The sequence below is a fragment of the Buteo buteo genome, chromosome 29 (genome assembly GCF_964188355.1).
Source record: "Buteo buteo chromosome 29, bButBut1.hap1.1, whole genome shotgun sequence".
Taxonomy (NCBI): domain Eukaryota; kingdom Metazoa; phylum Chordata; class Aves; order Accipitriformes; family Accipitridae; genus Buteo; species Buteo buteo.
In genome coordinates this window covers 3,985,115-4,008,378 of record NC_134199.1, presented here as the reverse complement: position 1 = coordinate 4,008,378, position 23,264 = coordinate 3,985,115, and the positions used below count along the sequence as shown (strand labels likewise).

The 23,264-nt window shown below is 43.4% G+C and overlaps 1 protein-coding gene across 3 annotated transcripts; it reads left to right on the top strand.

The window, feature by feature from the left end:
- The first annotated feature begins 3,313 nt into the window (after positions 1-3,313).
- MPG (N-methylpurine DNA glycosylase) lies at positions 3,314-22,923 on the top strand. Of its 3 annotated transcripts, XM_075059421.1 has the most exons (7): positions 3,399-3,441; positions 5,190-5,339; positions 6,163-6,275; positions 9,925-10,072; positions 10,702-10,927; positions 14,090-14,294; positions 21,271-22,923. In XM_075059421.1, the coding sequence occupies exons 5-7, from the start codon at positions 10,706-10,708 to the stop codon at positions 21,663-21,665; spliced, it is 822 nt and encodes a 273-aa protein (XP_074915522.1). In that variant the 5' UTR covers positions 3,399-3,441; positions 5,190-5,339; positions 6,163-6,275; positions 9,925-10,072; positions 10,702-10,705; the 3' UTR covers positions 21,666-22,923. The 3 variants fall into 3 exon arrangements, with proteins under 3 accessions (XP_074915521.1, XP_074915524.1, XP_074915522.1); XM_075059420.1 differs by lacking the exon at positions 5,190-5,339 and having other exon boundaries at positions 3,314-3,441; XM_075059423.1 differs by lacking the exons at positions 5,190-5,339; positions 6,163-6,275 and having other exon boundaries at positions 3,355-3,441.
- Positions 22,924-23,264: the final 341 nt, after the last annotated feature.

Here is a 23,264-nt window from a genome sequence, read left to right as displayed (position 1 = left end):
ATGCTTGCAGTACAACTCCTCTTGATTTAGGAAATACTGAATAAACTGTCTTTAACACCTTCAGAAAAGAAACCACTGTGTTTAAAAAAGCCTGGCTGATTGCTTGGGCAGCTCCATCTCGTGTCTCCCAAACTTCTGCTAGTTCAGCCAAGCCTTTGGTTTCAGTCTCCAGCTTCCCACTGTTCCTGTCCGGTGCAGCTAGGAGAGACCCCCAGGCATGGCTGTCCTTATGGCACCACCAAAACCAGTTTCAGTGAGGATACCATGTAAGCTATCAATCCTGCAGACATAGTAAGCGGAACCCATCAGCCCAGCAATCTGCCCTGCTCACTTGGTTTTTGCATTTGTTTCTCTGCACTGAACAATCCTGTAAAGCCAAGCATTTCTGTCTTGTCAGAGAACAAAAACGTCTTGCATACAAAACAAAAAAAAGACTCAGTAGAATCCATTAATATGTTAATATGTTACTAAATAGGACTTGCCTGCCCTTTCCGGTCCAGAGCTGAGGCTCCCAGGAGGTCTGTTAATTTACTGTGTTTTCCCATTACATGCAGTGCACTTGCTAGGATTCTTTGCACCCTGAGCACAAAGCGGGTGGAATGGTATCCACCATGGATGTCACCAAACTTAGAATAAAACATACACATCTGCTTACATAACAAGTTGAATGGGCTTGGTTCACAGAACTAGACATTTGATCTGTGGCTCAGCTTGGGTGTGGGAGATACCAAAGTAGCTATGAGCACCTCTCCCTTCTAGTAGCTGGTTAGTTCTGGTACTAATTTGAGGGCTGTGTGTACCTTGAACAGACACTGATTGGAAGTAGCTCTGAATAAGGCACACTGGCAGTTGAGGATAAGTAGGAAGCAGCAGCCAAGACTGGATGTCAGGAGAGGCCAGGAGTGGATGTCATAAAAACCCTGTGCTGTTTGAAGCATTTTCATCCACGGGACTTCTTCAATAGTTGGCTCATGAAATGTTGCAGCTGTCTTGCAAATGTTGGCGAGAGTAGTGTGGCCATGTGAAGTGGCCACTCAATGACCGTTGCAGGGGGAACTCCATGTCTCTTTCTAACTGGACAGAAGAGGCTTTCAGCAGATGCCACTGAAGCTTGATTTGGTATCTTTCACAGAGAAAACTTGAAAATCTGTCCCTTCTGCTTTGTTCTGCTTCCATGTTGATCTGCTGTCCTCACTGTAAAAGGATAGTAAGTTAGCAGTCTGCATATCCTGGAAGCTGTAGGAAACCACTCTGCAAACACAGTTTTTGCTCCAAGAAAAGCCCAGCGCACTGTACGCATGCATTGTGCCACAGATCCCAGGGTCTCCAAAAGCCAGATTTTCTAACCACGGATTCTAAGTCATTCCTCTCACATTTAAAAAAAAAAAAAAAAAAAAAAAAGTTTTTGCCCAGTAGGGAGGGAAACTTTAATCTTCCCCAACAGATCAGCTTTTACAGGAGGCTATTTTAGGTGTTGATTCTGTAACAGTGAAGTTATTGGACAAATGAAGAACATGGCATGTGCTGTAGCTTGGAGCAATTCGCATTCCTCAGGTGCTAAAAGCTTTAAATACTTCCTTTGGGCATGAAATAGATCTGCCGTCAAAGAAGCCAGCATTCTGGACAGTGCCTGTCCCACAGACTCCCACAGGAGAAAGTCTGCAGAGTTGAACTAGTCTGACCCCAGGAAATCCTTCCCACATCTCTCATTCTTGCTTAGTTTCTCCTTTAATTTTCAGAATTTGCTGAAAGGCCAGTTTGATGTTTGGCTAGCTTCCTTTTCATGCACTTTCTTGGTCTTCCTTTCTTATATTAATACCACATTAAAGCTGGGATGTGAACCATGCAAGTCAGGGAGTCCAAGATGCTCTTTTGGAGACACTCAGTCAACATTGTTAATGATTTTTAAAAACTTACCTTGTTGTCTTTGCTAATAACACAAATGGCTGATTTCAGACTGGAGCTAAACACATTTATGCAGCCAGCAGGTAATCTCTCTCCAGGGAATCCTAACTCTTGTGAGCTTACCTTTGCCTATTTTAACTAAAAAATCATACAGAGATCTCCAGTTAAAGTATCAATAGCTTTAAGATGTATGCATGTTTTCTCCCCTTTCTTCTTCACACCACTACAGTAGCAGTGCTATCATGCTTTACAACAGTGATTTAAGGGCTTTTCAGTGGATGTATGCATGTTTTCTCCCCTTTCTTCTTCACACCACTACAGTAGCAGTGCTATCATGCTTTACAACAGTGATTTAAGGGCTTTTCAGTGCATTCTTGGTGTTGCTTTGGGTTCCAAAGTTCATTAGCTGTTTCTTCATGGTCAAAAAGAATGAATATTGTGTAACAGACTCTGAATTTGCTCCACTCATGGTTGGTTTGGGGATTTTTTTACCTCTTCTTATTGAACAGGAATAGTAAAATTTGGAAATTCTGGGTTCAATTCAGGGTTTACAGGAATGGCAAAGCTTTTTATCCAGCTTACTCACATTTCACCTCACCACTGGACTGTTGGTCCCCATTTCAGCCTCCATAAGAACACCCTTAGCCACTTGCACACCTAGCTGCACCTCCAAAGCTGTTGATGTCTCCTAAAATTCTAGTCAGCGAAGTAATTTATCCTTCTTCTTTGCAAATTCACAAGTGGGGTGGAAACTAAGTGCTCCTTCTCTGCATCGCTGGCTCCTAGCTGGTGCTGTCCTAGCTAGTGCTAGCCTGGAATCAGTATTTTATTATACAAATGGGAATAAATCCCTTTTGATCCATCAGACTTTCCCTCACACTCTTTGTGCAAACACTTGGTTTATGAATCAACAGCCTAACTTTCCCCAGAAAGTTGTGAGGAAAATCTTATTTTGACCCCATTTTGACCATATGCTCCATCTGGTTAAAAGCTGAAGCCAAGAATTTTTTCTACAGGCCAGATACTTGTTATTCAGGGAACTGAGGCAACAATTACCACAGCTCTCTTTAAAGCCAGCTTGTGACCATTCGTATTCATGGGAATGTATATTCACTCCTTTATTTTTCTGAGTGTTATTAATATGAAACAGCAAGGAGTGTGAGAGCGGATGCTGAAAACCAGGGAGAGTTCAAAGACGGCCTGCAGAGGGTCTGTGGTCCAGAAAACAAGAGCTACGGCGAGGGATCAAGCCAGCTCAGAGAAAAGGCTGTAAATCAATTCGATTGTGGACCATCGCCACCTACAGAGTGAGCTGTCAGGTAAAAGACAGCTCTTCAGCCCTAACAGCCGCAGCGCAGCTCTACCGGCACCTCGCCGGCCTCAGGACCGCCTCCCCTCACGCCGCGCCGGGCACGCCCCACAGGAGAGCTCCCGGCTTCCGCCGGGCCTCCGGGTAGGGCCTGCCCGCGCCCCCCCGCGGCGGTTGTGGGCCGCGGCGGGAAAGCGGCCGGCGGCAGCGCCGTGAGGCCCCGGCAGGTGCGTGTGCGGCGGGGCCGGGGCGGGCCGGGCTGCCTTGGGGCGGGGTGAGGGAGCTCCGGCTGCTAACGGCGGGCTCCGAGGCCTGGGCCGCGCTGGCGGCCCCGGCGCCGCCCGCCGCGCTCGGCAAGGCCGGCCGGGCCCGGTCGGGCCCGGCCGGCCTTGCCGAGCGCGGCGGGCGGCGCCGGGGCCTCCCTCTCTCCCCGCAGCGGCGCAGGCCCGGCGCTGCTGCTCCGAGGGCTGAGTCCCTTCAGCAACATGAGCGTGCGAGTTACTGTACTGTGTCAAAATAACGTGCTCGTCGGCTCCGCTTCGTGCCACGTTAACCGGTTTTGCGTAGAAAGATTTCATCGGCAGAAGCCGTAAATGCTTCCCACGTGCCTAGCAGGAAAAGCTGTGAGGGGTCTTGCATTGCCTTCATGGCTGTTAGTACTGTTTATTACCATGTAACAGGCCTGCGTGTGGAAGTGACCCGTTCCAATACTATAAAACCTATTTTATGTACATTGCAAGTCAAAGATATTGCAAAGACTATGCAATGAATACTTAAGGAAAAGGTTAACATCCCCATTTTCTGAATACAGTTCAGGTGGGGAGAAAGAGGCGTGCGATCAGCTGGTTAAATAAGGTGTACCAGTGATCTCTGAATAAGGTTGCACTGTTATTTCCTAGCTCTCGTGTCACTTTTGTTCTGCAGAGGCTTCCTTTGGCATTTTTGTGCTTAATTAAATAAGCATTATGAAATCGGTAATATATACTGTAGAGATTTTGGGAGGAGAGTGGTTTCACAGTTAAGCGGTCAAAGAGCAGCTGCTGTACAGGTGTGCCACAAAAGTGGTATGGTTTGGACCCTACAAGGAGGAAAAATACCCAGTCTACAGAAACGTGCTGCAAACCTGTTTTGAAAAAAACAAGGCTTTTCTAAATAGGATTGCCATGTTAGGAGCAAGGCTACTGTGGCATAATGGGAGTGCCTTTGCATTCTACTGGTTCAAATCTGTGTCTGACTCAGATTTTCACAGCCTCTACAGTCAGCAGTGATTTGCTGGTTTCCTGGAAGCATCTTTTTATAGAAGAGACTTTTGCTTTTGTTCCTCTGTTATATCATCAGAAGTGTTTTGTCTCACTTGCCATTAGCAAGCTATTGTCACATACAGCATATTATCCAAAGCTGTGCGGGAAATTGTCCTCTCTCCTCAGATGCTTCTTTGTTTATATAGGGCCTGAAGGCTTTGTTCTAGTGTTTTGAAAATGTCCACCACTTTCATGGTGGACATTACATCAGCTATTTTTCTTCACCTGTGTTTACACTCGTACCTCTGCAGACCATCATCTGTTAAGGCTTTGATCCAGTGTTCCGAGTTCTTACTATAACTGTTTAACAGTGTTTGGTAATGCAATGCAAAGTACACACAAATAGTTTGTCTGTAACAAGGATATACTGTACCGATTAATCCTGAATCGCTAAATGTAGGACAAGCCTTTCCTCTGGTTGAAAATAGAAGAAAGGGACCTTCTTACTAAAGAGAGAGGCTCATAGCATGTGCATTGAATCAGTCCCAATTTAATCGCCTTGAGCATCACCTTAGCTGTTACTGAGCCTGTCTCATGACTGATTACAAAGTGTGGCTGTGATTCCCTCCACATGGTTTTGTTGAAGCACTCAGGTTCTTAGTGCAGAGCATGAATACTAAGGCCTTTCTTTGAGTAGCTTGGCCTGAAATCTGTTCTCTTTCTCTCTCTTTAAGTCAAAGACTTCTCATAGGACTTCATACAGTCCTACTTTGTAAAACAGCAGTTTCTCTGAGCCTAAGCCTAGGGTTGACTTCTCGGGAGGAGGTGTGAAAACCCTCCACTTCCCTGCTCATGTAGGGAGCAACTCCAGGGTCCTTTTCCAGGTAAATCTTTGTGTCTTTGCTGTTTATGTTTTTCTTCCTAGTCTTTAAGTTACTGGTACTTCAGCAGGAACTCTTAAGTAGAACTCTCTTCGTAGATATTGTTCAGATGTTTCAGTATTTGAGTCATAAATTCTTTTTGTCAGTGCATTAACAAAGGCTTTGGTGAAACATCTTTGGTCATTGAGTCAAAGCCCCATGCCAAAACTAAATAATTTATCATGCAATATTAAGATTTGGGGAAGTAATGTGTTTTGTAGGGTCATTTTATAAGATGGGTACCTAAGGCTTAAGTATAACTAGTTCTGTATCCCCTTATATAGCTCTTCCAATATGCTTTACAAATCAGGAGTGTTCTCATTGCCATCATATAGGTGGAAAAGAGTAAGACTTATAGCTCTTGGATAATTAGCCAAATACACCCAATGTACATTTGCTACAAATAATTTAGATACAAAGAAAAAACCTGAACTGCTGATGATTTTGAATCCTTGAGTCCATTTCCTGATCAGTGTTTGTGGCCTCTCTAAATGCTGCCTTGGTTAACTAAATGCTGGCTTGGTTAACTCAAATCTCAGGAGGCTGAGCTAGCTAACATCCATTGTTAGTATTCTATTTAACTTGTTTGGTTTCATTTAATATGCAAGTTTGGCACTCACTTAAAAATAGCAGCTAGAATGTTGAGGGGGGGGGTAGAACCCAGAACAAACCAAAATGGTTTAAGAGAGTCAACCAAAGCAGAGCATAATTTTGCTGTGAAGGCTTTTAGGGTTTTTCATGACTTTTCATCACTCTCCCTCACTTTTATCTTCCTTGTTCTTTACAGAAGGATGAGTAAGTTTCATTCCAAAAAGCTCAAGATATCCAGTAGGCAGTAGGAGTGAGGACTGGAATTGCAAGGATGCCTTGCAGGAAATGACATCCCTGGCACTCAGTAAGGTGAATAAAACCATTCATTTTGCCATACTTTTGACGTATTAGCAGGATTGCATATAGTGTCAAAGTCTGTCTGTGGAGAGATTGACTTAATATTTATAATTATAGTATATTACCTTCTGCCTGCACTCTTCTTTCAAGAAGGTTTTTTTGCCTGCTTCTCACAGTGTTGTCCAGGAAGCTATACATTATTAACTTAATTCTGGTTACTAATAGGTTAGACTAGACAGAAAAGGTGGATAGAAATCCGCATTGAAGGATCTGGCTTAAAATGAAGTGTCTGTGTAAGAGGTTACGGAACAAATAGACAACAGGCAGGAACAAGTTGCTGAACCAGATGAAGCCCCCAGGGACAGTTCTGCTAACAATGGTCTCAGCAGTGAATGTGTCACTACTTTTTAAAGAGAGTGCAAGGGGAAATCTGTGGACTGCAGACCTGGAAGTTTGACCACTACCAACTGAATTAGTAGAAAATATAGCAAGGTAGAATTGTTGGACACCTGCATAAATATTATATAGTGGGGAAAGCCAATGTGGCTTTTGAAATGGAAAGTCATGCCTTAAAAAAAAATTGGAATTTTCTGACGGTCCAAATAAGCGTGTTGAGAGCTCTGGCTTACAGTCTGTACTCAGATTTCAGGAAGCTTTTAAACAGGAGCCCTCACCTGAGCAGCCCTTGACATAATAAGGGAGTTCCCTGTCATAAATAAACAGTTGGTGCAAAGATAGGAAAGAGGATGTGAGTAAATGGGCAGCCCTCGTGGTGGCTGGAGGTCACCATTGGGGTGCCGCAGGGATATTTTGTAAATGACCTGGAAAACAATGTTTCCAGCTGGCTTTACCTTATTTGAGGTAGTAAAGAGGGCTGAGGGTGATGAATAGCAAGTGTAAACTGATTCATGTGGGTGGGGAGCAGTCCTAATTTCACACACAAAATGAGTTTTTGGAGCCGTAATGACTAACTCTGTGAAGCGTTCTTTATCAGTAAAGTCTCAGTTTGGATAGTTTTACACGGGCTCAGGGAAGACTGCATAAGCTCACAGTTCCTAAGTACACAGAAACTGTGCCTGGTTCAGAAGGTTCTGGTCTAGAGACATGGAGGATGTGTGGAGAAGCACTGTCTGCTTATTCTGTTCTTCCCTGGGCTCCTGCTTTTGACCTGTGCTGGAGAGCAGGATACAGGGAGAGGTGTCCTTTGGTCTGACTCAGCGTTGACCGTTTATATACTCCCACATAAAATCTGTACAACTGGGTACTGGTATGAGGAACTGTCTCTCCAGAAGTGGCAATGTATTCTTATGTACACTTCATCATGTTATCAGAAAGATGTATGTGCATGAGGAAAACTTCACAGCTGCAGCTATCTGGACCTGTGAGCCAAAAGTACATGCAAATTACTTGTGGGATTTTTTTTTTTTTCCTCCTTTTAGTGAAAGCTCGTTAAATACATAAGGAAATACCTACAAATGCAGTCTTAGGATTAAAGAAGCCTGTGTAGACTCAGTTGTGCCTTGACTACAGGGCATATCTGCTACTAAACTGTATTTTACACAGATTTTCAGTGTCTTTCTGATTCTGGCTTGCAGGGTCCCTAAATACTTGCCTGAGGCTAGCCCAGCAGCCCTGAACACTTTAGGCACTTGTGCAGACTTACTCAGCTCTTGATCTTCCTTTTCTGACATCCATACTTCTTTTTTTGTGCGTGTGTACACACATGTGCTTAACAACTTGTAGCTAGTTTGGTTACAGCAGGGTTAGTAAAAAAGAGATTAAACCCACAGCTGACTCTTACTTGAGGCACAGAAGTAGAATTGTTTACTATACAAGCAAGACAATCTAGATAGAAATGAAAAGTTGCAGAATTTGTCTGTAGACTTACATGTTAAGATATCGTGTCTCTTACTTCCCAAATACAGAGGGCTTGGGTACTTGGTATGTACTGTGTTCTACAGTGTGCTTTTTCATAGGCAAGCAGGGATTTGTATATACAAGCAACATCCTTTATAGAAAGTGTAGATAGGCTTTGAGGCGTAGAGTTTTATGTTTCATATCTTGGTATGAACAAGCAGGGAGACAAAGGGTAGACTGGGGTTTTTCTGGATTTCTGAGATGGCATTACAGTCCCCTCATTCTGCGTTTTTGCTTTTAAAGCAATCACGTTTCTGTATGTGACCCATTTCTCATGACTATAAGGCAGTTTCCTACTGCTATGTCTAATGAGAGTTGAAGATGCTGAGATATGTATAGGATCAGCCCATAGCAATGAAATTACAAGTGGCCTAAGGCTTCTGGTATAACATTTATGTGAGAGCACTTGCAGCTTTTAAGAATTACTTAATTGGAAATGCAGTAGGTGCCAGGCAACTCAGATCCTGTTTCTGATGTCGCATTCCATAAAAGCACAAATTACCAAATGTGTTAATGCTCCACTCAAATCGGCCATGTTTTCAGCATGTCTTTATGTGTGGCTGATGAACTGGAAGTTCCAGTTAATACTGTCAGAGAAGTCTGGAAGTACTGTCTTCAGTGTGAAGCATTCCCTTGACTGAGCCTTTAGAGGGTCAGTCTGATGTCGGGTAGTGTTCCTCCTCCGGCCCTTCCTTCCTGCAACCCTTTTTCCTATTGGCACCGTTTCCCCTAGACAGGACTCTCATTTGTGAAGGCCACCAGGCAATTTTTTCTTAGGCAGGCTGGTGACTTCTGACAAAATTTTTAAGAATTCCCACCAGGTGAAAGCCACAGTTCAGAGCAGAATGCCTGGCATGGAGCTGGCCATTCTGTGGCAAGTGTTTGACATTACTGAATTATTGCAATAAAGAATTAGATGTTTAGAAAAAAAAATAAAAACATCCCACCTCTCTGCCAGTCATGCCAATGTGAATTTCTTTTTTTTTTTTTTTCCCCTGCCTATTTTTATATGTTTGTGTCTGGATTCTTCTGAAGTGAAATGTAACACTCACTCTTGGGGAATTGGTGCTGGTGATCCAGAGTGTAGCAATGCTGAATTTGTTTCAGTGGAGTTCAAGGAAACTATTACTGGTGGATCTTTCTTTGTGAGAAACGTCAGAGCAAGATAAAGATTGGTTTTGATGGTTAAAGTTTTTGTAGTCATTTTTAAAAGCTGATGATCTCATGAAAAATGAGTGGTAACAGCTACTTAGGTATATACTTCCCTTGCAGGTTCAGCTGTATAGAGGATTCTTTCTCCATTTCTAATTATGTGGGATGTTGAACCTTTGCTTTTTTCCCTTGTATCTACATGTGGTTGAATTTCAGAACCGATGAGGCATCTTCTAAAACCTAGTGTCTTTGCATTCTCTTGTAAGAGTCCTTTTTTGAGGCTGACACTTTGCAAAATTAGTGCAATTAGGGGAATTTTAAAAGTTTGGTTTCAGCTTTTTGTGTATTGAGTATAGGAGAAGTGCATTCCCCACTGTTCTCATAGCCTTTTGTATAAAAAAGGCTAAAGAGCACCTCTAGCAGTGCCCCAGCTGGGAGATGGTCTTTTGCTAGACCAATAGAAAACTGCAAATTATTCTTGAGTTTGAGCTAGTGATGCACCATTTGAATCATGATCTTTAGCTCCAAAATCTCTTAGCCTATTTTAAAGTGTTTTATACAGTGAATAAGTAATTTTGTTCCTATTTGACAGGTGTAAGGACTGCGTCACAGAAGAAGAAACACTAACTTTTTGAAGCTTGGATAGTAAATTGGTGACAAACCTAGAAGAACAATCGCAGGTTACGTAGTTGCCTCAAATACATACTGTTGACTGGAACAGACTACTCTTCATCTTTCTGGTAGGTTGAATTTAAAGCTTATTTTGTGGAGGTTCTAACACAAACATTTCTACAGCATGATAAACAAGTTTGTCACTGTGACTGTAAACAGGGCATCTCCCAACTCAAATGTTCTGTCCTCTGTGGAATTTTAGATTCTGATCTGGTTACATTACTGTTTAAAATGATTGATACATGACTTCTGTGGACTTTCTGAGTCAGCACAGTTTTTTGAGGTGGTTGTTTCCTATTTTTTTTCTGTCTGCTTAACAGATTACATTAGCTGTAGGTAAAAAGTATATAGTACTGATTCTTTTTTTTTTTCAATTTCTGAATTTCCTAACCTAACAGTTAGCAAACTTATTTTTACTGCTAAATGGAGCAAAGTTGCTTTTTATCTGTAGTCCTTAAAAGAGGAATACTCAAACTGCAGTTTTCTATTTGCTTATCTGTAAAGCCCAATATTTGCCTAGCCTGATGTAGACACAGCTAAATCTGTTGCCTGCTTCTGTAGCTTGCCAAAGTTGTCCAATTAGTTACAGCTTTCAGATTCATTGTTGTGAAGAGATGTGTAAAAATAAGAGTTTGTGGAAATAAGTTACTTTTAAATAAGCTTTATATTCCTAATTACATTTATATGAATTTCCTAGAACTATGCCAAGAAAAAGAAAGCTGTTGGCTCAGTTAAGCGCTCTCCAAAGCAACTCCAGCTTCCCTCCATTTGATGCCTTGGAGAACCTGAACGCTACACCTGATGGGGATTCTTCTCCAAAAAGCAGCAAATATTTTGCGATAGAGAAAAAAAATTCTTCCCAGCTAGAAGATGATTTTTTCAACCAGCCCTGTATTAGTCTGGCCAAGTCCTTTCTGGGACAGGTAAGACATGAACACTGAGATTACTGTACTGGAGCATGTGCTAGCTAATAACTTGGTGTAAAAGGATGAAATTCTTTTTTTTTTGCCATCTGACTCCAGGGCTTTGCTATTTTAGGAATACAGCTCTCATTCCTTCTCTTGTTAAGTGCAGTGGAATTTAAAGACTAGTAGCCAAATCTATTTTGGATTAAGTCAGAGGAGTAATTTTTCAGGTTTGGTTTACTGTCACCTTTCAGAATTAGTTTTTTGTGGAGTTGTTCTCCCTTTTTTCTGGTTTACTGAAATGTACTTTGCTATTTGTGGTTTGAAGGTTGCTTCAGGCCCATTATTTTCCATTCAGGTATTCCTTTATTTGTTTTTGGCTTTGGCTTAGCCCAGTGGAAAGTAATGCTCTGCAGTCAGCAACATCTCCTTCTCTGCCTCCATTTTACTATCTGGTGATGCTAATAGAGTGGCAGGCCCTTGACCTTTCTTGACCAGTATCCACTCTCATAGTGTACTCGAATATTTAGTTCTTATCTGCAAGTTCAGCAGAGTGCTTGATACTTTCTTTTATGCTGCCTTGCATGCTTTGAAGGTTGTATCTCGTACTATCTGCTTTTATTTTTGCTGTTCTGAATAACTCAATATTGTCAGTACGCATGGTGAGCTCTCTAATGATCACTTCTGAGGTTATTAACACAAATATGAGAGGCAGCACAGGCCCTAGCATGGAGACGTTTAGGACACCACAGTCCCATAGTTAAACTCTCTTCACTCTGAAAACTGCTATTCCTAACTTTTGTTTCTGAGTTTTCAAGCCATTACTTGTTCATGAAAGGACGTTCTCCTTTACCCCATTGCAGAAACTTTGAGGAATCTTTGGACCTGGTTGAAAGCCTTTGGAAATCAGAGTGGGGGAAACTAAACGTGTCTCTTCTGCTTAGGCAGTCCTTCAAAAAACTCTCCTGCTGTTGCCATGGGAGGGAGTTCCTCCAGTGTTTTCCCTATCAAAAGTTCCAGTCTGGGACCTCCTAAATGCAATTGCAAAATGTGTTTTTAGTTTCACTGCTATGGTCTTATCTTCTCTGAGTCTTTTTTATACCTTTATTGTCTGTAGGGTGAACAGACTCTCTGGGTTCTCATTGGTTTAGATAACTTTAGGAATTTGTTCCACAAACTGTTGGTTTTGGCCTGTCTTACTGTGTCTAGCTTTTTTTTTTATTTTCTAAGGATATTCTCTTGCTTGTAATTGACGCCTTTGCTCTGCTTTTTAACCCTGCTGGGTTTTTTTTGGTCTGTCTTAACCTCTCTCTGATAAGTCATGTGTGTTTACTATCTTTATAGACATCCTGCTAGAGGCTTGCCTTTCCAGCTTTAACCTTTGGCTGCCTCTTTTAAGTTCTTCCTAACAAGCTTCCTCACTTTATGTAGTTTCCCCTTTTTGCTGGTAAGCAGAATTCTGATAGATTATTTTTGGACCTTAATGCTTGTGGAAGGACACTGAACTTTATATTTCATTGTCATGACACAAAGTTGTTTTTCAGGGATAAGTGTTTGGAAAAGACTTTGCATTTTGCTCTGGATCAGTTTAAGAGTTCTGTCTTTTCTTGTGAGATCCCCGATTACTTACCCTGCAAAGCATTTGATGGTGTCTAAGAAAATACAGCCTGCGTCCTGTCCTACTGTGATACTTACTTGATCTACATGAGGATACCTGAAGTCTCACAGTACTGATGCATTTTTTGTTGTCTTAATAACTCTGACATCCTTATGCATTCAGTTACCCTGGGCAGGTGATATTTTAGTCCTAATTCTATACTTTTCCTATTTAGGTCTAGAATTACAAGCCATGAGATTTCTATCTTAATTTTAGATTTTCTTTCTAGTATAACCCCCAGTCTCCCATGACCCAGTCTATTCTCTCATTTTCTTAGAAATATAACTATATGTTATCATTGTTATTATAAATGCCTGCATGCTCTTAAAATCATAACCTAACCATTGCATTTCATCATATTGAAAGAGAAATGTGGCCACATGGGTGTGCTTTTGGGGTGTTTACAGGCAGTTACTAAACACCAGTGCTTTTCTGAAGTCACTGCATTTTTCACAAAAATAATAAACTGATTGTTTTCAACAATTTGAGAAGTACTGTAGGGAAACTGTGATATACTGGAGTTGCAACATTTGAAACTGACTTCTGAAGCATCCACACTGGATCAGGTCAAGAACTGCATTAGTAGTCCAGCACAAACATCTGTTAGGAATTAAGCTTTGTTTCTTGAAGGTCATTTTTGAATGCCTGGTTTTCAAATATGGAAGTACTGAATATAATATAATTAAACTGATAGCTGTTGCCTAAATAAGACTATACTGCAGTATTTCTTAAACACACATTAAGTAAAATAAGAAGTTTAGAAATAAGGTCAAACCATAAAAACCTTTGTACAAAGTTTAGTGATTGTTTTCTTTTTTAAGAGAATCTTTTCGCTGTCATGATTTTTTTTCCCCAGCATCTGCTTTGTTTTATTTAAGGAGGTACCAGCAGCAAGGAACACAATGTAGTAAGTAAGATCTGTTGTTGTCTGCCTGAAGCCAATTCCCAGCTCTCCTGCACTGCTCCTCTCCGTGGTGCAGAAAATACAGGAATAGCATTGATACTCACTCTGGTCATGATTATGGTTAGGGACTAGGACTTGTTTGAAACATCTCTATGGAGAGAGACTATCTAATCATGGTAGTTATTTAATTGTGCCACTGTCATATTTCTTCTGATCTGAAGAATATACATTCATGATGCTTCAAGGTTGATATTGGTGGTACTTTTTTGCCTTAAACCTGGTGGATTGCAGTGGAGAATACAGAAAAAAACCACAAAAGCAACTCTGTGGGCTTTATTGTATATAGGATCATAAATTATGATTTATGATACTGCCACGTCTAGATGCTCCAGGCATTTTGTGGGTTGAAGGACAGGTAGGAACCTCTTGTACTGGGCTGTGGCCTGGACAGTAGAAGCTGCAAAAGTTCACGTTAGCCTACAGACTGGACTGCTAGATGGAGAGGAGAGTATGTAGTACCATCAGGTCCTTTTTTCCAACTTCTTTGTATCCAAGCTCTTGTGCTCTGATTATTTTGTACAGAGGGTTGCTAACTGATGCACTCTGACCTCTTTTTCAGATTTTAGTTCGCAAACTTCCTGATGGCAGAGAACTCTGGGGGAGGATTGTTGAAACAGAAGCTTATCTGGGTGGGGAAGATGAGGCTTCCCACTCAAAAGGTGGGAAGCAAACTCAACGAAATGCAGCAATGTTCATGAAACCAGGAACTCTGTATGTGTATCAGATCTACGGGATTTATTTCTGCGTGAATGTTTCCAGCCAAGGTAAGTTGAGGCTGAAAGATTTAATGCCTATAGCATAGGGCTGATATGAGCTCCCTATGGGCTCTGTGAAGTCAATGACTTGCTGTCATAATCTTTCCTTGTGACCTGGGTTTTGCCATTGTGAACAGTATGTAGCTGTTGACAGACAGTGTATTAACTTTCAAGGTTACAAGTAGGGCCTATCTTCAGCTGCACAGTGACCAGCCCACTGGGGTTTTGGTCCCAGCTGTGAGCTATGTGAGCTGTTCAGGCACAGAAATAAAGACTAAGGACTGGAAGAGAATCTTGGTAGGATGGAGCTTTCAGTTTTGATGACCTGGGCTGCTGCCTTATTCATGTGATTCAGTGAACTTTGTTCCTTGACAGTAGTGATGTAGAAGTAAATCTGCAGTCTAACGACAGCCTAAATCTTGGCGTCTGTTGTCATGACAAGAAACTCTTCTGTCTCCTACCTTTATCTTCAGAAGCTGTAAATGTTGGGGAAAACCAAAAGGTCTGAGGTGTCCTAAGCTTAAGCAAGGAGTCAGTGTAGGAGCATTTTACCTGCTTTGCTCTATCTTAAAACAAAAAAACCAAAACCAAATCAAAATACCCAGACTGTTACAGAATCTTCAATCTTATTTTATTAGTCTCAGGATACTATAATCAACCCCTAATCAAATTATTCTGGAATTTACTGACACTGTCCTTCCACAGCTCCTCTCAACATGCAGGTGTTACTTCTAAAACTTGGGGGTTTTTCTTTCCTGTAAGAATGACAGTGTTTGCCTTGCAATAAAGCTATCGGTTAATTAGACACATTGAAATGGCAGCAAGTATTTCTTAGATAAATACTAATTTTGTTAGAAAAAAATCTCAAAAATAATTTCTTTTCTTTTTTGCCATTTCAAAGATATAGCTTAAAAAACCCCACTGCTTGTATATTCCTAAGCAGAAAGCAAATGTTGTAACAGTGACCATTAATCTTCAGGTTTTGGCCTTTGGACAGGAGCCAAGCAGAAAAACAGAGCCAGGTTACACTGTGTGAGAAGAGCCTGTCTTTCTAAATGGAGGTCTGGAGTCTGGTGGATGAACACATGTGAATTTCATTATGTTGTCTCTGCCAAATCTGTTCAGATAATGAAAGCAGAATTGTTTGTTATTCAGGATGGGATTCTTAGTGTTTGAAATATTAGGAATAATAATTTTTATTAAAAAAGATCCTTAGCCTTTGAATTCTAAAAAGATTTCTTTGAAATTTATACTTTGGGAAATTTTCCCTTATATACCTGTTTAGTTTTGTAGCAGATGAGTTAGAGAGCTCACTGTTGTGATGGATTTAGTTGGATTTTTTGTTACAAACTTACTCTCCATTAGTCTGTCATACATGCAGCTATGCTGACACAAGCACAGCTGTCACTACCAGCTTTGTCAGGAATGCACTGAAGTAAATAGCATGGCTGTGCATGTTGTATATTAGAGATCCATCTACGTAAGTAGGATTTACTCCTTCAGTATATTTGCCCATGTGCAGATGTGTTGAAAGAAAGAATTTGAGGAAGAATCATACCTGAGATGCTTTTCTCATCTCAATATACATGGAGAAGAAGCCTGTCCTGTCATTTAGTCTGAGGGAAAGATTGAGGATGTCAGTCTTTCGTGGTGGCTCTTACGCACCTGTGTAGAAGGCAAAAGCATTTCATTCTCTGGATAGGGGATGGATCTTGGAAACTTTGATTTGAATCTGGCTTTGGCTGTGCAGAAAACAAAAGGAAACACTGGCAAAAAAACCCATCTGTTGTAGCATAGCTTGGTCCTTCTTAGTAGCACAGACCGCGCTCTGTTTATAGCATGAACTTCTGGTGTAATAGGTTTCATCATCTTTATGCAGGGAATTTGATGCAAAATATCTAAGTACTTCAGGGTCTCCCTGGGAATGCTGCAAAAACCAGAGTGACTGACCAGGAGACTATAAAAGGAGCATGAACATATTATTTCTGAAGGTGTTGCTTGGAAAGACTGCACACAAATTACTGAGAGAACACTAAATGCTTTTCCTTTTCAAAAGGCACATCTCCAGTGATGTCCCAGAGCTGCATCACAATTTTCTTGTATTTTGGCAGTGCAAAGCTGCAGAGCTCCAGGAGTTAAACAGTGGAGAATGTGGAATGCTTGCATCTATTCCCATGTATTATCATCTTCCTGCGATCTCCCAGGATCTTTCATATTCTCCCCTCAACTGTCTTCCAAGCTGAAGGTTTCTAGTCTGCTTAGTTCTTCCTTGCTTAGGCTCTTGCTCCAAAGCCAGTCTGTAACGTTGATCATCCTGGTTGTCTGTCCCTCAATCTCTTCCAGTTTTGTTATATCTTTCTGTAGATGGAGGGGAGGAGCAGAACAAGTCTAGACATGCACACAAATTTTGGGACAGCAGAGCAACTTGCTTTAGACGAGTAGTTGGGGTTTACATCTGGGAATACTGTATGTCATTGCTGCAGCAAATTGGAGCAGTGGAGAAGGGGAAAGGTCTTTGGGGGTTCCCTGATGTTTTCAAACACACACACATTGATCCCGTCTTAAGCCATATCAATTTTGACCTAGCTGCATGTTAGCAAAGGTCATACTAAATGACATGAGAATTAGGGGAAAACCTGAGGTTGATTTCAGGAGAAATCAGTTCTAGAGATTTTCCAAGTGACTCCTGAAAAGATGTTTCTGTTTGGCCATCGCGTGGTTTGCATCAAAATACTCATGCAATCATACACTGATTTTTAACAAAACATTTCTTTCTGGAGACTGTTGGAACAAGCATGTAGATTTAACTGAGATCTAGTATGGTTTTAGGTGGTATATTAAAGTTAGCATAAACTAATAACCACAAACAAATTCTTAGCTGGCTTAAACTATCTAGTTTTGTAGTGTAGGCAAGTCCCTGTACTGCTTAAATTACAGGATCCTTGTGGGAGGAAGGCAAGCAGTTCAGAGAACCAGTATATATCCTCTTAAGTACTGGCAGTGACTGCTGTCCTGCTGCTTCTCAGACTCTTGAACTGAGTGACTGTAGAACTGATTTGGAGCTGCTAGCTTAATGAAGGCAGCTGTCCTTTTACTGGAGAGAGAATCAGAGTTGCTGCACTCTCCCTGTGTTGTCTGCGCCTGCCTTCTTGGCACAGACACTGCACGGGGCTGTCCCAGACACACATGCTGTTGGGACCAGGCAAGCAGCATGAATTGGACTGTTGCAGCAGGCTTTGTTTTAAAAAGTAGTTTTAACACTGACTTGAATCATGCTGGGCCCTTCTTGGTCCTTAATCAGCTCAGGATCTGAGGCCTATACAAGATGTGCAAAGCTTTATATGCTGCTTGTACTTGGTCCCCTCTGCTTAGCTTGTCAAGAATGGGGTATTTGGTTCATGAGACTCTGGCTCTTCAGAGACCTCATTTTGATACGTAACCTCGTAGCGTCATCTGTTTTAACACCAGGTGGAATAAACCTTCTTTTGTTTTCTATGTTTGGCTTACACTAGACTTCAGGCTCAGCGGTATCACTCGGGGATAGGAAAAGGTGTGTTACCAGCAGAGCTGTGCTGGCAGAGTCCTTGGTAGAGCAGCTACAAAAGCACAGACCTTACCTTGAGAGCCACCACCACTGTAGTGTCCTCAGCAGTATGTCCCCAGCCCCAGCTGATGCTGCCAGCAGACATCAGAAGCATTTCAGCTGTAGCATGTTGTTTTGCCACTTTGCTGGGGGAAGAAGTTGTGGCTGTTAATGCGTTCAGTTGAGTTCACTTGAATATATCTTTGTGTTCATAAAACCATAATGAGTTGAAGGGTGGTCTCAAATATTTTTTGTCACCGAGGAAGGGGAAATCTTTGTGCACATCACTGAGATAAAGCTGCATCATATGTGGGATTTTACTGAGAGAGATCTTCCCATCACTGGGTCAAATACTGCTACTGCCTGAAGCCATGGTGTGCATCACTACATTGTTTTTTGGAGAAATCATAGATGATAGAGGAAGAAGAGTTTATAGAAAAAAATATAACCAATCTCTTTCAGTCTGCATGAATCCTACGGTACATCCTGAGCGGCATGGTAATCTTAGTACAAAGAGCTTTCCCTAGAGTTAAGAGGGATGTTGGGCTTCCCTCACTTCAGGAAGAGGGTAAATGCCAGTAAAGCTTCTCTTTGACTTTGCTGTTATTTGTTTCTCTGGAACTTGCCAAGGTGTGCATTTTGCTGCCAGATCTGAAAGAATAGCTTTTAAAACTGAGATCCCAGTGATGCTCTACCCAGGCCCAGGGTCACACTGCATGGACTTCTCCCTAACTTCCAGATCCTAGACTAGGACTTTGAAGGAAGTGTTTCGGGAGCTGTGAGTTCAGATGGGTGGAAAGAGAAAATTTTCTTCTCTCCAGTGGCCAAGAGCTGTTTCCAAGAATGGGAGCTGGAGCCGTTCCAGGGAAGGAGCAGCAAGCTGCACAGTGGGGGTGTGGGACTTCCCTATCGTTTTATGATTTCTAGCTGCTCAGGGAGGGAATTGGCCTCTGCATTGTTGTTAGATCCCAGCTTTTAGCTCTGAATGCTACCCATTATATGGAGTGACTCTTGGGCATGGGAGGTAGATATTCAGCATCTCTGGACTGGCAGTGCTGCTGATGGCGTGTCAGCAGCCGTACCCATGTTGGGCAGATGCTGAAGCCAGATAATGCCTGAGAGCAAACTGCTGCAGGCTGCAGAGAGCGGGGGCAGAAGGCTGAAGCACTCTGGCAGGCAGGAGTTGAGTCAGAAGGACTCAGCTACTCTTTGATAGTTAAAATAAAACTTCTGATGGGCAAGTATGGTCAGGAGGACCCAAACATCGGCCCAGGGGTGTGAGGACAGATTGGGGCAGAGAAGGCAATAGCTCATTGTGGCATCCCTGCGCTCTTAGCCTGCCTTCTGTCTCCACCTCTTCCCAAAGCTCTTGTGGTGTGGCTGTCACATTCAGGAGCTGCTGACTCTGAGCAGAGCATGGTGTCTGTGTTGCACACAGCTAGAAAGAGTGTGAAAACTTTCTGGTGGAAATGCAGAAAGAGCAGCCAGAGACAGAAATGCCAGGTACCCTCTGCTGTGGCTCTGTTGATGCTCTGGCAGCACCTGCAGCTTCTCTGAGTGCTTGTCTCTCTTCACATGAACACCCAAGGACTCAGTTCAATTCAAGTGTAACCACGGTTCCCACTTGCATGTGATAGATGAAAGCAAGTAGTGTAATTAGTGATCGCTCAGAATCCCACAGTTGTTCTGGCGAGTGAGGCAGCATCCCGATGCGAAGGATGTTTCTTTGTGCATGGATAAAAAGCAGAATTAGGACATGGAGCATGTTCTTAAAAATCTAAAATGACCTTTAAGCTCTAAATCACTGTAGTGCGGGGAAGCAGCTTTTTGCTGCCAGATTAGCATCAATCCCCTTCCTTAGAGAAGGGAGTGCCTGGGAACAGATTGCTGACAGCTGTTGGAAATAAGTCTGTTGACTTCACCGATCTGTACTGAGGGCAGCAGGGGCTCTGAGCAGGTTCAGGGCCCACACCTCACAAAGCCAGAAATCAGGTCCTCGGTTGATAGACTCAGTTGGGAGCCCAGAAGGGTAATTTAGTGTGGGATTTGTACAAAATATGAGAGGGATTCTATTTTTGGAAATCGCAGGTCCTTAGGGATCTGTCAGTGCCTACAAAAAAAGCCTTTGCCAGGCATGAGCATGGCTCCAGATGTTTGAGGCTGGAGAGGGAGAGGGGATTCTTGCGGAGCGGCATCACTGAGCACGCAGATGCTGGCGGGGAGGAATGCCGTGGGTGGCCCCAGCACAAGGGGTGCTGTGTGGGGCAGCACACAGACCGCTTTACCAGGCTCTCTCCTCGCCTACTCAAGGTCATGAGAAGACCTTCCTTGCTGTCCAGTGGAAAATACCAAGGAAGTGTTTAAGTCCCACTTAGGCTGGAGATCTTGTCACAGGGGAATGTCTGTGCTCAGAGCTACATCTTTGCTTCACTGTCACCAAAATCAGGGAGGGCAGCTGGTTACAACAGCTGCGGGGGCTGGAGTTTCCTAAGCTTCCTGACAGGGTGCAAATCACATTTGAGAAGAGAATCTGTCAGTTTTCTTTGCTTCTTGCCATAGAAAGGTCTTCTCTGCTGAAGTGATGCTCCCACAGCCAGAGACTGTGCAGCCCCATCCTGCCCCAGGTTCCCGTCTTGCAGGAGCTTCCCTGGCACAAGGGTTCGGATTGCTCTCCATTGTAGCTATGCAGTTACCCAAAGCCATGGTCATCCCACCTGCTGTTACTCCTCCAAGTGGGTGTTTGAATTGGCAACACCTGCAGCTGGAGCTCCCTCAGCAGCAGCAGCAGCAGCAGCACAGACAGCAGCTGCTCTTGGTGCCTGCAGCTCCTTCCCAGGTTTCTCTTTGTCCACCCTAACTCTGCAAAGCTGCCTCTTTCTGCTGGCAGCATCCAGACTCATTCCTCTTCTCCTTTGTTAGCTGAAGTTGTTGTAATTATAAATCCACTGGGTTTGGGAGCAGCTTTGGATAGCAATGCCAAAACTGAACCATATGTGTATTTATTCCTGAACATTGTGCTGACATAAGAAAAACCTCTTGCCCTCTGGCAAGCCACAGAGCAGCAGCTAGACTTAGTAACATCAAGAAGTGGGGCTGGGGAAGAGCAAGTCAGCACTGATAAATAAAGGACACAGAGCTGTGGGACACTGGATATTCAGAAGACAGAGGGGATTGCACTGATCATGGGTTAGCGGCTGACTCCAGAGCCTGGCATTTGAAGCGAAGCGGCCCGAGAGAATAGGACAGACCCTGTGATTGGGTTGTGCAGGCAATTCCCTGCTCCATCAGGCTAAACTCAGCCACAGGCTCAGAGCTGAAGTGCTCCTGCTGGCGGCGGGGCTGAAAGCTGAGATGTTCTTGATGAACAACGCTGTACTAACACATGGTTCTTGTTCTGCACAGGGGAAGGGGCTGCAGTATTACTTCGCTCTTTGGAACCTCTTCAGGGTTTAGATGCGATGAGAGAGCTGCGCAGTGCTTCAAAGAAAGGACCCACAAAGCTACTGAAGGACTGGCAGCTGTGTAATGGGCCCTCCAAGCTCTGCCAAGCGTTTGGGATTGATAAGGCTTTTGACCAAAGAGACCTGACTCAAGATGCAGCCATCTGGATGGCACCTGGACATGACCTACCAGGGGAGCAGGACGTGGTAGCCACAACAAGGATTGGTATCGGCAACAGGGGAGAGTGGGCACAGAAACCTCTCAGGTTTTATTTACGAGGAAACAAATTTGTGAGTGTTGTAGACAAGAAAAAAGAGAGAGAGATGGCAGCAATGGGACACTTCTCTTGCAGCTGATAAGTCTCGCAAGTGTGCTACTGACCAGGACTTGAGCTGTGCTCTGTGTGATAGCTTCAAGCTGTCATGGCAGCAGCTAGGGCAGGCATAGTGGTTCAGAGGTTTTTAACAATAAATGTACTTTATCACAATGAATGGGGCAAGGTGGAATTTTATTTGTGGGGCAGACTGGCATGGATCTCCTAGCCAGAGCTGAGGTTGGTTTTGGACATTGAAGGCCACTTTCTCCCTTGCCAATGGAGCCAGGCTTAATTAAGGTTGATGAGTGGTGAAGGTTCACGGCTCTGACCTGCTGTGCTGCTCCCACCACCCCTGGCCCTCAGTAGAGGCCATCACTTGGTTGCTGCAGGGGAACAGTCAAAAGACTGGATGGCAGCAGGGCTGACTGAAAGCTTGCAAGCTGGGAGAAGAGGAGGTAAAGGAGGGATCTTACTGTTGTCTACAACTACCTAGTGGGAGGGTGTAGAGAAGACAGCCAGGATTGTCAGACAGGATGAGAGGCAATGGGCACAAGCTGGAAAACAGGAAATTCTCATTAGCTGTATGGAAAAAATTTTCACCACAACAGTGGTCAAACACTGGAACAGGGGCCCAGAGAACCTGTGGGGTATTTAAACCTCCACTGGACAAGCTCCTGCGTGACCTGATCTAACACATTTTCTTTGTCCAAACCTCCAGACATCCCTTCCAACCTATACCAGTCTATAACATCCAGCTTGAAGAACGTCTTTTGTTTTCCCAGCTGCTTTTGAGACCAGTTCAAAACTTGCCAGTGTGTGAACGCCAACACAGAGAAAGCACCGATGCTGAGATTTCTGTGGTGCTGTAGCCTGCCATGAGATACAGGGGGGGAAACCCACTAGGATTTAGGGCAGAACCTGCAGAACTGCAGCCACGCTGGCAGTTTGAAGGGTGACAGGGACACCCTGTCCTCACTACCTGAGGATTCACATGCAAGGAAAAAAGCTCAAGTTTTTCAGAACCCTTGTCCCCATCACATGAAAAAAATCTTGTTTGGCCCCTTCTGAACAGCCCTTGTTAATGTTGATCTCAGGAGCTCACCTTGAGACGCAGCTGCTGGGGGCTGGTTGGGACTGAGGCTCTACAATGTTGATCTGATTTTTAGGTCAGATATTGCTTTTGCTTTTATATAATATCCCTGCTTGCAGCTGCAGGGGAAGACTCACTGAAGGGACTGTAAGTAGCCGTCATCTGGTATCTGATGCATTGTGGACACTGTGCCTTGCCGATCGTAGATAAGTTATATAAAGCTCACAGTTTCACCCAGTTTGAGTGGGCAAGTGAAGCTGCTCTGTGAGAGCTTGCAACTCTGGGAAAACTCCAGCTTGTGTGTGTGGTATAAGGGAAGGTCTTAAGGAGGAGCTTGACAATCTTTTAAGAACACACACCCCTGGAAGCCTCCACCATGGAGGTAAAGGTCTCCCCCACCCTTCCCTGGGTGTGCAGCACAGTGCAGTGAGCCACTGTGGGGAAGTAGCCTCAGGCCTGAGCTGGCATAAGCTCCTGCTGTCCCCAGAAACAGGGCTATCGGCTCTCGTTCTAGCCCTGGCACAGCTGGAGAAGCCACATCAGGAAACA

Coding starts and splice junctions, on each gene's coding strand:
- MPG (XM_075059420.1), top strand. CDS start 10,706: ATGCCAAGAAAAAGAAAGCTGTTGGCTCAGTTAAGCGCTCTCCAAAGC. Junction 10,928..14,089: donor CCAAGTCCTTTCTGGGACAG/GTAAGACATGAA, acceptor CCTCTTTTTCAG/ATTTTAGTTCGCAAACTTCC. Junction 14,295..21,270: donor CGTGAATGTTTCCAGCCAAG/GTAAGTTGAGGC, acceptor TGTTCTGCACAG/GGGAAGGGGCTGCAGTATTA.